The 13308-nt window shown below is 45.4% G+C and overlaps 1 protein-coding gene and 1 non-coding gene across 2 annotated transcripts in view; one reads left to right on the plus strand and one right to left on the minus strand.

Annotated features, from left to right (window-relative positions):
• Window positions 1-13308, plus strand: part of LOC126243955 (basic proline-rich protein-like) — a 100774-nt gene that overhangs the window by 69207 nt on the left and 18259 nt on the right. The window contains exon 3 of the mRNA XM_049948205.1: window positions 3779-3938. Within this exon, the coding sequence (XP_049804162.1) occupies window positions 3779-3938 (160 nt within the window). The remainder of the gene's footprint in view (window positions 1-3778; window positions 3939-13308) is intronic.
• On the minus strand, window positions 4819-4893 carry Trnas-cga (transfer RNA serine (anticodon CGA)). Its single transcript has one exon. It is a non-coding gene; the product is annotated as a tRNA-Ser (tRNA).

Genomic DNA, 13308 nt, shown 5'->3' on the forward strand with positions numbered 1-13308 from the left:
ATTTCACAGACTCCTGGTCACCATGCTAAGTACAATGGTGTACAGCATGTAATAACTGGAAATAAAGACGAAAGTAATGAGAAGTAGTAGAAATGAAAACTGTGAGACGCTTAATATCAGAATTGGAGTTGTCGAAGTAGACGAAGCTAAGGAACTCTGCTACATAGTCAGCAAAATAACCTATGAATGGACGGAGCAAGGAGGACATTAAATGCAGACTAGCACTAGCAAAAAAGGGCATTGCTGGCCGACAGCAGTCTGCTGGTATCAAATATAGGTTTTAATTCGAGGAAGACATTTCTGAGGCTGTATGTTTGGAGCATACCATTTTATGGTATTGAAACATGGGCTGTGGAAAAATCGGAACAGAAGAAAATCGAAGCATTTAAGATGTGGTGCTACGGAAGAACCTTGAAAATTATGTGGACTGATAAGGTAATGAAAGAGGAGGTTCTCCGCAGAATGGGTGGGGAAGAAAATATATGGAAAATACTGACAAGAAGAAGGGACAGGATAGTAGAACATCTGTTGAGACATCACGGAATAACTTCCATGGTACTAGAGAGAGCAGTAGAGGACAAAATCTGTAGAGGAAGACAGAGATTGGGAAACAGCCATCAAATAATTGGGCACATAGGTCGCAAGTGCTACCTCGGATGAACTGTTTGGCACAGGAGAGGAATTCAAATCAGTCAGGAAACTGATGGGAAAAAAGAAAGAGAGAGAGCGACAGTAGAATAAGGTGTTATCAGATGATTCGTGGGCCACAGTAACGAGCGATTCTGGACTGCAGCTACTGTAGAAATACTCTGCTTTAAACATACACACCACAAACAGTTTTGCATCACCCCAGTTCCCAGAACTCCTGAAGATAGACCTTGACTGTGGATATTGTATCACAGACACAGTCCCTTTGACTGTTCAGAGATATCACTAAACCCGCCCAAAGATGTAAACAATCATACGTGAGCAGCGCCTATTAGACAGAGGGGGTTCGACAGCGGATCGGTTCCAGTTACTCCACCAGGAATAGGTATACGACTCGTGTTGTCTGTAGTTCAACCATGCCTAGACAGTCATTACCGTGGTTCCATCGCGTCCGCATTTTTACTTTGTGCCAGGAAGGGCTCTCAACAACGGAAGTGACCAAGCGTCTCGGAGTGAACCAAAGCGATATTGTTCGGACATGGAGGAGATACAGAGAGACAGGCACTGTCGATGATATGCAACGCGCATGCCGCCCAAGCGCTACTACTGCAGTGGATGACCGCTACCTACGGATTATGTCTCGGAGGAACCCTGACAGCAACGCCACCATGTTAAATAATGCTTTTCGTGCAGCCACAGGTATCGTGTTACGACTCAAACTGCGCGCAATAGGCTGCATGATGCGCTACTTCATTCCCGACATCCATAGCGAGGTCCATCTTTACAACCTCGACAACATGTAGCGCGGTACAGACGGGCCCAACAACATGTCGAAAGGACCACACACGATTGGCATCACGTTTTCTTCACCGATGAGTATCGCATATGCCTTCAACCAGACAATTGTTGGAGACGTGTTTGGAGGCAACCCCTGTCAGACTGAACGCCTTAGACACACTGTTCAGCGAGTGCAGCAAGGTAAGGTTTCCTGCTGTTTTGGGGTGGCATTATGAGGGGCCGACGTACGCCGCTGGTGGTCATGGAAGGAGCCGTAACGGCTGTACGACACAAGGCTCTAAGGCGCGTAAAACGTTCCTCTGTAATCGTGGTGCCCTGCGGCGTCATCCTCGGGCTCGACGACGATTCAAACAGCAAGGTGTCGACACTTGCGGAAAAAAGCAACAGCTCAGAAGTTCATGTGAGGTGTAAGGTGGGTTAATATCATTACATTGGCACTAAATTTCACTACAAAGCTGCCCAATGCCACGATGAACATTTCACGCGTTCAGGAGATCGTCACACCTCGTCTTAACCACGGTTCACCCCTTCCTTTGACGCTTCTGCGATGTCAATCAGAACAGCGGCAACCAGCGATGAAATCACGCGGTTTTCTTATGAGTGGCCGAAGAATATGTTCCAGACACACCGCCGCTGAGAATCTGCACTAAAAGACCTCAATGGGGAGCATAAAGGGCGTCGAAGAAACCGCTCCTTTCCTTGGGGTGTTTATTGACACACATTTCGTAGTCAAAGTGACAGTTCGCAATACGATGAGCAATGAGAAGTTCTTCACAAACTTTGACACTGCTGATACCCTCGGACGTTTCAACCCTTCTCTAAGGACAATGTGGGGCTGCATCCCCATCGAACGTGACGCACCCGTCCGGTACACAGGTCTCCTGGACAGGTTGGTATCAGTGGGGAGCGTGAAAAACAATTCTACGAAATTTGAACGTTATCAATACCTGATCCTCTTTCGTAAAATTCTTACATAACTCCCCTATGCTTTCAGTCACCTGAGCCAACCCTGCACTAGGCTTCACAATGCTGGTGACCTGGTACTCACTCCCCAACACTTCCTGCAACTGCTGGCCCACACCTCTACCGTGGGAACTACCTAGCAGCAGAACCTTCTTTCTGCTAGACTTTGCAACTAACTTAGGCCTCCTAATTGCTGAGGACTGCTGCAAGTTACCTACATCTACGACTACACGAGGCTCCTCTCCACTCAACTCTGACAGTTGGTCATATCTATTGCATGTATGCAAAGTAAAATTGTCTGAATACCTCCTCTTCTTAGCTACCTTCTTGCCAACTGCCAGTTCCCATTCCCGACCACCCTTGACCCTCCTCAACCTATCTAGTTCCTCCTTTGCGCATTGTAACTGCACCTGAAGGGCACAGATCTTACGCTCCTGCTCCTCTATTAACTAGTTTCTACTACAGATTCTACATTCCTAACAGGATCATTTAGTAATCACGAAAGCAAGACTCTGCAGGAGAGATGCTCAGTAGCTCGGTACGGGCTTTTGTTGAAGTTTCGAGAACATAACTTCACCGAGGAGTCAAGGAGTATATTGCTCCCTCCTACGTATATCTCGCGAAGAGACCATGAGGATAAAATCAGAGAGATTAGAGTCCACACAGAGGCATACCGACAATCTTTCTTTCCACGAACAATACGAGACTGGAATAGAAGGGAGAACCGATAGAGGTACTCAAAGTACCCTCCGCCGCACACCGTCAGGTGGCTTGTGGAGTATGGATGTAGATGTAGATGTAGATGCAGGTAAGGACACTTCTGTTTTCTCACACCTCCTATTTTGTGTCGTCCTATGGTGTGATCACGGAGGATGCAACAGTGACCCCTGAGAAATAAACAAGTAAAGGGCCCCTCGAAGAAACCCACCCCCATCTTTATTGAGAATTTTAAAAATGTACCTGTACAGACAGAACCCGTGACGACGTCCTAGGCGCTAGCAGATTAGCAACCCCTTTGATAACCTCCGATTCTGGATGACCTATTATCAGGTGCAAGAGCTGCATTGTAGCGGAGAAAGAGCAGCAGCCTAGCATTCCTGCAGGCGCCCCGTACTCGCGTCATGGTTCGGTGGGTTGTTACTTCCACACTAAGAAGAATCTCTGAATATTCTCAAGGGTGTTCACATGATCGTTTGGCGTCACGGTAGCCACGATATATAACTCTGCATCACGGCGTGTGTTTGCTCTTAATCGATTGTGGAACAGTGTAACTGTGCCGGCTGACGGTGAGACGGCTCGGAGAGCGCGGCTGTGACCTTCACGTCACGCAGCAGCGGCGGCGACGGCGGCCGCGGCGTGGCGGGGCGAGGTCCGCTGGCGGGCGTCCCGGGCGCGCCGCCAGGGCACAGTGACCCGCTGCCCGCCACCTCCGCCGCCGCCGCCGCCGCCGCCGCCCCCGCCGTCAACGCCCCCGTCACCGCCGCCCCCGCCAGACCGCGTCGCAGACGCCTCTGCGCCCCGTGCAGCAGGTGCCACCGTCAAGCGTGTCCTTGCGCCTGGATAACCACACCAATGTCCCTGACGTACTAGTTCACTTGTGGTAGACTTCTGACACCTTTACATTTAATGCGTGACCGGTATTAGACTGTTGATATCTCTTCATAATATTGCCGGAATTACGGCACTGCTCTTTCGCGAAGTAAGACGTAGTGATTTTTGTGTAACCTCCAATCTCAACTGACTACAGCTTTCAATATGCTGAGAAACGACGTCAGCATTTACAGTAAACAGAAAGCTAGATTTCCTCGTCCGACATCATTTGAATGTTCAAGTACTTGTCAACATCAGTAACCAAGGGAGGAATGTTAGCTTCTCCTTGTCAAAGGAATTATCCGAGATCTTGCCTCGAACTGTGGATAAGGACCACTTAAATTCAGACTGACCGAACAATGTTCACCACGCTGCTTCCACTTGTGGAAATTTATTTTTGTCATTAACACATTGTTAGATACGTACCACTGACACGTGCGAAATAGAAGTCTGCCTGGCATGTTGATAAACGATCCTGGATGAATTTAAAGTGAAACTTCCTGGCAGATTAAAACTGTGTGCCCGACCGAGACTCGAACTCGGCACCTTTGCCTTTCGCGGGCAAGTGCTCTACCAACTGAACTACCGAAGCACGACTCACGCCCGGTACTCACAGCTTTACTTCTGCCAGTACATCGTCTCCTACCTTCTAAACTTCACAGGAGCTCTCTTGCGAACCTTGCAGAACTAGCACTCCTGAAAGAAAGGATATTGCGGAGACATGGCTTAGCCACAGCCTGGGGGATGTTTCCAGAATGAGATTTTCACTCTGCAGTGGAGTGTGCGCTGATATGAAACTTCCTGGCAGATTAAAACTGTTTGCCCGACCGAGACTCGAACTCGGGACCTTTGCCTTTCGCGGGCAAGTGCTCTACCAACTGAGCTACCGAAGCACGACTCACGCCCGGTACTCACAGCTGTACTTCTGCCAGTACCTCGTCTCCTACGTTCCAAACTTTACAGAAGCTCTCCTGCGAACCTTGCAAAACTAGCAGGAAGTTTCATATCAGCGCACACTCCACTGCAGAGTGAAAATCTCATTCTGGAAACATCCCCCAGGCTGTGGCTAAGCCATGTCTCCGCAATATCCTTTCTTTCAGGAGTGCTAGTTCTGCAAGGTTCGCAGGAGAGCTTCTGTAAAGTTTGGAAGGTAGGAGACGAGGTACTGGCAGAAGTAAAGCTGTGAGTAGCGGGCGTGAGTCGTGCTTCGGTAGCTCAGCTGGTAGAGCACTTGCCCGCGAAAGGCAAAGGCCCCGAGTTCGAGTCTCGGTCGGGCACGCACTTTTAATCTGCCAGGAAGTTTCATATCATCGCACACTCCGCTGTAGAGTGAAAATCTCATTCTGGAATTTAAAGTGACCTAAGAAAAAAGGGGGAAACTATGTCAAGCTTCGGCAGTGATCCAAAGTGACACTACGAGACAAAGACAGAACTTACGTAAACTATTTTTTTCTAGCGCGCAGCATCTTGAAAGATAATATTTCAGTGTTAAATGAAAAAATCCGGTTACATGCGAGTAGGTCTCATACATCGAGAGTTCCGTACAAAGTAAATTATGTATATAGGGAATTCATCCATCCCGGGAATCGAGAATTTCGCCAATATTTGCCTGTTATCAATATCTATGTTGGCAAGATAGCAAAATATGTGACAAAACGGCATAAATGTTTTAACTGCCGAGGGACCATAGACCTTAGTATGTGACATAAAGTTCAACATCATAAGACTATCCGTTCCTGAGAAAAAAAAGGGGTGTTAAAAGACAGACGGACAATTATACGGATAACAAATGGTTCAAATGGTTCTGAGCACTATGGGATATAACATCTGAGGTCATCAGTACCCTAGAACTTAGAACTACTTAAACATAACTAACCTAAGGACATCACACACATCCATGCCCGAGGCAGCATTCGAACCTGCGATCGTAGCGGTCGCGCGGTTCCAGAATGAAGCGCCTAGAACCGCTCGGCCACAGCGGCCGGCTAGACGGGTAACAAACGACAAACAAAATATTTTTTCGTATTGTATAATTACAAATTAACGATATTCGGATTTGTTGCTTTGCTTTCAGTGTGAAAGGTTGCTGCTTGCCAAACTTGATGATTTTACTCATATGTCAACTGGAAGTACGGTACCCTCTACGTTTTGACGAGTGAGATTGCGACTATGAAAATATGTGACGTAAATGGCCGTGTCTTTTGATTGCAGCGACTGTCTTAAATTTTTTATTCTGTAAATAGCACAGATATCATTATCGGACATAAATCTGAAACTGATACGTCTATCGGTTCCTGAGAAAAAGCGGTCTTAATCGACAGACAGACAGTCTGATAATACAGACCAAAAAAATGTACTATGTGGAATAACTACAAAGTAACAGTTTTCGGATTTTTTTATTTAATTGTACTATGAAACGATGCTTCTTGCCAAATTTCATGATTCTGATCAACGGGAAGCACCAAATGGGTTTTGATGAGTGAGTTTACGAGTATCAAAATATATGGCACAGCCAACAGTCCACAGACCCTAGTGTGTGACACAAATTTCAGCTTGATACGTCTGCCTTTTCCTGAGAGAAACAGGTCTTAACACACAACAGACAGACAGACAATCAGATAACAAATGACAGGGAATTTTTTCGTCGTGTGAGATAATTACAAATTAAAGATTTTCAGATTTTTTCCTTTAGGTTTACTGTTAAACATTGCTTCATGCCAACTTTCATGCCTACGGGAAGCGTCCTATAAGTCTGGATGAACGAATTTGGTAGTATCAAAATATGTGGCATGAATAATTGTATTTTTTGATTGCATTGGCTTAGAAGTTTCAGTTTTGTACACCGCCAAGAGACGATATACCGTACTATATGGCATAAATTGCAACGTGGCACGTCTCCCCGTTCTGGATAAAAGAGATCATTAACAGACAGACAGACGGATGGACAATAAAGTGATCATGTAAGGGTTCGGTTTTTACCGATTGTGACTTTTCTTTTTTGAGTCATTAGTCTTCTGACTGGTTTGATGCGGCCCGCAACGATATTCTTTTGTGCCAAACTCTTCATCTCAGAGTAGTGCTTGCAACCTGCGTCCTCAGTTATTTGCTGGATGTATTCCAATCTTTGTCTTCCTTTACAGTTTTTGACCTCTACAGCTCCCTCCAGTACCGTGAAAGTAATTTCCTGATGTCCTATAATCCTGTCCCTTCCCATTGTTGGTCTTTTGCGCATATTCTTTTCCTCTCCAATTCTGCGCAGAACCTTCTCATTCCTTACCTTATCAGTACACCTAATTTTCAACATTCGTCTTTAGCACCGTGTCTCAAACGCTTCTATTTTCTTCTGTTCCGGTTTTCCCACAGTCCATGTTTAACTAGTGCTGCACTCCAAACACACCAATTTCTTCCTCAAACGAAGGTCTATGTATGATACTAGTAGACTTCTCTTGCTAGGAATGCCATTTTTGCCAATGCCGGTCTGCTTTTGGTGTCCTCCTTGTTCCGTCCATCATTGGTTATTTTGCTGATGTCAAGTTTCTTGCTGTGCTCATTCCTGCTACTTCTCATTGCTTTCGTCTTTCTACGATTTACTCTCAGTCCGTGTTCTGTATTCATTAGACATTCCATTCAGCAGATCCTATAATTCTTCTTTACTTTCACTCAGGATAGCGATGTCATCAGCGAATCGTGTCATTGATATGCTTTCTGCTCGAATTTCCACTCTCTAACCTTTCTTTTTTTTTTCCATCATTGCTTCTTCGATGTATAGGCTGAATAGTCCACCCTATTATTCCCTCTTGGCTCTTGTACATATTGTATATTACCCGTCTCTCCCTACAGTTTGGCCGGCCGAAGTGGCCGTGCGGTTAAAGGCGCTGCAGTCTGGAACCGCAAGACCGCTACGGTCGCAGGTTCGAATCCTGCCTCGGGCATGGATGTTTGTGATGTCCTTAGGTTAGTTAGGTTTCACTAGTTCTAAGTTCTAGGGGACTAATGACCTCAGCAGTTGAGTCCCATAGTGCTCAGAGCCATTTGAACCATTTGAATCTCCCTACAGTTTACCCCTATTTCTCCCAGAATTTCGAATATTTTGCACAATTTACGTTGTCGAAGGCTTTTTGCAGGTCGACAAATCCTATGAACGTGTCTTGGTTTTTCTTAGTATTGCTTCCATTTTCAACCGCGTCAAAATTACCTCTCTGGTGTCTTTACCTTGTCTAAAACCAAACTGATCCTCATCTAGTACATCCTCAATTTTCGTTTCCATTCTTTTGTATGTTATTGTTGTCATGAACTTCGATGCATGAGGTGTTGAGCTGATTGTGCAATAATTCTCGCACTTGTCACCTCTTGCCGTCTTCGGAATTGTGTGGGTGATACCCTTCCGAAAGTCAGGTGGTATGTCACCGGACTCATACATTCCACGCACCAACATGAATAGCTGTTTTGATGTCACTTCCCCTAATTATTTTAGAAATTCTGACGGAATGTTACCTATCTCTGAAATTCTGCTTCTAATACTGGATACCCTATCTCTTCTAAATCGACTCCTGTACCTTCTTCTATCACATCAGAAAAATCTTGCCCCTCATAGCGGCCTTCAATGTACTGTTTTCATCTATCCGCTCCCTACTCAGCATTTAACAGTGAAATTCCCGTTGCACTCTTAATGTTACCTTCCTTCCTTCAACGTCATCAAGGGTAGTTTTGACTATCCTGTATGCTGAGTTTAATCCTTCCGACAATCAAACCTTTCCGATTTCTTCACATTTTGTATGCAGCCATTTCGTCTTAGCTTCCCTGTACTTCCTATTTATTTCATTCATCAGCTTGTATTTCTTTATTTCTGAATTTCCCCGCACGTTTTTGTTCTTCCTTGTTTCATCGATCTACTGAAGTATTTCTTCTGCTACCCATGGTTTCGTCGCAGTTACGTTCTTTGTGTCTATGTTTTTCTTTCCAACTTATGTGATTGGCGTTTTTAGAGATGTCCATTCCTCTTCAATTGTACTGCCTACTGAGCTATTCCTTATTGCTGTATCTATAGCCGTAGGGAACTTTAAAGAGTACCTTGTCATCCCTTAGTACTTCTGTATCCCACTTCTTTCCGTATTGTTTCTTCCTGACTAATCTCTTTAACTTCAGCCTACTCTTCATCAGTTACTGCACTGTGATCTAAGTCTATATCTGCTCCTGGGTAGCATTACAATTCAGTATTCAGTATCTGATTTTGGAATCTCTTTCTCACCGTGATGTAATCTAACTGAAATCATCCAGTGCCATCCAAGTATACCTTCTCTTCTTGTGATTCTTGAACAGAGTATTCGCTATTACTAGCTGCAGTTTATTACAGAACTCAATTAGTCTTTCTCCTCTCTCATACTTTGTCTCAACCTCATGTAGCCTTTTCTTCCATTCCCTTCCCTACAACTGCGTTCCAGTCTCCCATGACCATTATATTTTCATCTCTCTTTACGTACTGTACTACCTTTTCAATATCCTCATATACTTTTTCTACCTCTTTCTCCTCAGCTTGCGACGTCGGCACATATACCTAAACTATCGTTGTCGATTTGCTGTTGATTCTGATAAGAAATACCCTATCACTGACACACTCTCTGCGCTACCTTCCCGTTCACAACGAATCCTAATCCCGTTATACTATTTTCTGCTGCTATTCATAGTATCCTATCTAACCAGAAATCCTTGTCTTCTTTCCATTTCACGTCACTGATCTGGGTTGAGCCTTTTTATTTCCGTTTTCAGATTTTCTAGCTTCCCTACCACGTTCAAGCGTCTGACATTCCACGCCCCGACTCGTAGAACGGTTATCCTTCCGTTGGTTTTTCAATCTTCTTCTCGCGGTCACCTCCCCCTTGGCGGTTCGCTCCCGCAGATCCGAATAGGAAACTATTCCGAAATCTTTTGCCAATGGAGAGATCATCATGACACTTTTTAAATTACAGGTCACATGTCCTGTGGATACATGTTTTGTGTCTTAATGCAGTGGTTTCCATTGCCTTCTGCATCCTCATGCCGTTGATCATTGCTGATTTTTCCGCCTTTAGGGGCTGTTTCGCACCCCTAGGACGAGAGTGCGCTGTATCTCTGTCCGCTCCTCCGCCCTTGCCGTTGGCAAGAGTGAGGGTCACTTCTTAAGCCGGAAATCTTCAGCCACTAATGCTGAGAATTAGTCAAAATTTAAGCGGCGGCGGGTTTCGAACTCGGGACTAAGGACGTGTTTATTGCTATTCAGAGATGCTACACCCAGACCACATGTATAGTTATCCGCGTGAGGTACGGAATCTTTAAATTGTTCAGTTCTCCTGAAAGTGAACTCCTTTCTAAAAAATTCTTCAGTTTAGGTGATGGCGCTAAAATTGAATGACATTTTTCTACGCAAGAGATACAGTCAGCACATTGAAACAGGCAGTCCGTCATTCCTGTTAAATGGAGCAACGCGCAAAAAGATTTCTTCTGGCAAAAAAATGCATGGAAAACATATGGATGTAATTGAAGCGCAAGAATACACTAGGTTATGATTAACAACGAAGTACTCCATCGAAAAACACTGTCCACTCACATCGATGTGACCTCTGTCAAAATCCTGAGTAGTCAGCTTTTGCAGCGCACACGGCTGCGACATGTGCAGGAACAGTCTGGAAGGTACTGACAAGGATGTAGAGCCATGCCAGCTTCAGTGCCGTAGCAAGCTGCGCTAAGGTTGTCTGTTGAGGATCCATGGCACGAACAGCCCGATCGAGGTGGTTCCATAAATTCTCCATTGGGTTAAAATCCGACAAGTTTTTTTTGGCCAGAGGACTGAGGTAAAATGATCCTGGTGCTCTTCGAACGACGCAGGTACACTGTGAGCTGTGCGACACGTTGCACAGCCCTGCTCGTAGATGTCAACGAAAACAAAATGCATTTAGGGTGGACATGGTCCTCAAGGATAGACGCATATTTACATTGATCCACAGTGTCTTCCAGAATAACGAAACCACCCAGGGAATGCCTTGAAAACTTTCTCCATATCATAACACTCCCTCCTAGTTTGCTTTCAGACGTTTCACGGTGTACACGCCAACGACCATCTGTCCAATGGAGCATAAAACATGATTCTTCTGAAAAGACCACTTGTCACTACTTAGTGGACGTCCTCTTGCTATATTGGCGTGCAAATTCCAGCCTTCGTCGCCGATGAATTGCAGTGAGCGTGGTTGCATGAACCAGGCGGCTTCTGCCGGAGGCCTATACACAGCAACGTTCACTAAACAGTCGTTGAGGAGACACTGTTAGTAGCTCCTTGGTTCTTCTGGGCGGTATGCTGCTCAATACCTGAACGGCTAATCGCTCGTACACATCTCCGCGGTCGCCGTGCAGCCCTGCCACGTATGGCCCGTGCCACACATTTTGGATAGCGCCACTTTGCCATGACGGCACGCGAACAGTTTGCACACACTGCCGTTTCGGAAATGCTTCCACACTAAGCCGTTTTGGACGTCAGATAAACTGTTCCGTTTCTGCATTACGACGACTACACTCTTTTCCGCGTTCCCCCTGAAACTCTTTAGTGCTGCCATCTCCCGTCTGTTAATGGTTATTGCACGTTGACGTGGAACGTATGATGTTCTCGCATTAACGTGATTGGATCATGTTTTTAATCCTAGACATTTTACATTATCATTTTATTGGAACTTGGGTTACGTGGTTTTCGCAAGCCGTCGTGAAACGTTAAAATGCATGCAGTATCTATGAAATGTTCAAGTATCTGACAGCGATGCACGAAGTGACAAAAGTCTTTGGGTGGCGTACATATACAGATGGCAGCAGTATCGCGTACGCAGGGTGTAAAAGGGCAGTGCGTTCGCGAAGATGTCAATTGAAAAATGGTTCAAATGGCTCTGAGCACTATGGGACTTAATGTCTCAGGTCATGAGTCCCCTAGAACTTAGAACTACTTAAACCTAACTAACCTAAGGACATCACACACATCCATGCCCGAGGTAGGATTTGAACCTGCGACCGTAGCTGTCGCGCGGTTCAAGACTGTAGCGCCTAGAACCGCTCGGCCACTCTGGCCGTCTGTCATTTGAACTCAGGTGATTCATGTGAAAGGGTTTCTGATGAGATGTTGGCCGCATGAAGGAAATTAATATGTCTTGAAAACGGAGTGCTACTTGGAGCTAGACGCATGGGAAATTGCATTTCGGAAATCGGTATGGAATTCAATATTCCGAAATTCACAGCGTCAACTGTACGCCGAGAATACCCAATTTCAGGCATTATCTCTCACCACGCAGTAGCCGACGTCCTTCACGTAACAACTGAGAGCAGCGGTGTTCGCGTAGAGCAGCCAGTGTTAATAGACAAGCAACGCTGCGAGAATCAATGAGAGGCGTACGACGAACTTATACGTTAAAACGTTGCGGCGAAATGTGGCGTGGAAATACACGACTGACGTGAAAGCCTCTGCTAACAGCACGACATAGCCCGCAGCGCCACTCCTCGGCTTGTGACCATATCGGTTCGACCCTAGACGACTGGAAAACCGTGACCTGGCCAGATATGTCACGATTTCTGTTGGTAAGCGCCGATTGTAGGGTTAGATTGTGGCGCAGACCCCACGAAGCCATGGACTCAAGATGTCAACTAGGTACTGTGCAGACTGGTGGCTCCATAAAGGTGTGGGTTGTGTTTACTTGGAACGGACTGAATCCTCTGGTCCAATTGAACCTATAATTGATTGAAAATGGTTATTTTCGGCTACTTGAAGACCATTTGAGGCCATTATTGAATGTCATTTTCTCAAACAACGATATAATGTCACCGGGCCACAATTATTCGCGATTGGTTTGAAGAACGATCTGGACAGTTAGACCATATGATTTGGCCACCCAGATCGCCTGGCATGAATCTCATCGAACATTTATGGGACATGATCCAGAGGTCAGTTCGTGCACGACACCCTACGCCTGCTACTGTTTCGCGTTTATGGACGTCTATGGTGACTTCGAACGACTTGTTGAATCCACGGCACTTTGCGCTGCTACACTATGACAGGCAAAAACGTTCGACACGATATTAGAAGGTACTCCTTGGCTTTTGTCTGCTCAGTGTATAATATTATTTGAACGAGAACACTGCATCAGTCTGAAACGAGGCGTAAAGTTGTCAAGCGAAACTTTTTAATAACAATTAAGGTTTATATACGAGGGCAGTTCAATAAGTAATGCAACACATTTTTTTTCTGAAACAGGGGTTGTTTTATTCAGCATTGAAATACACCAGGTTATTCCCCAATCTTTT

Source organism: Schistocerca nitens, chromosome 1 (assembly GCF_023898315.1).
Source record: "Schistocerca nitens isolate TAMUIC-IGC-003100 chromosome 1, iqSchNite1.1, whole genome shotgun sequence".
Taxonomy (NCBI): Eukaryota; Metazoa; Arthropoda; class Insecta; order Orthoptera; family Acrididae; genus Schistocerca; species Schistocerca nitens.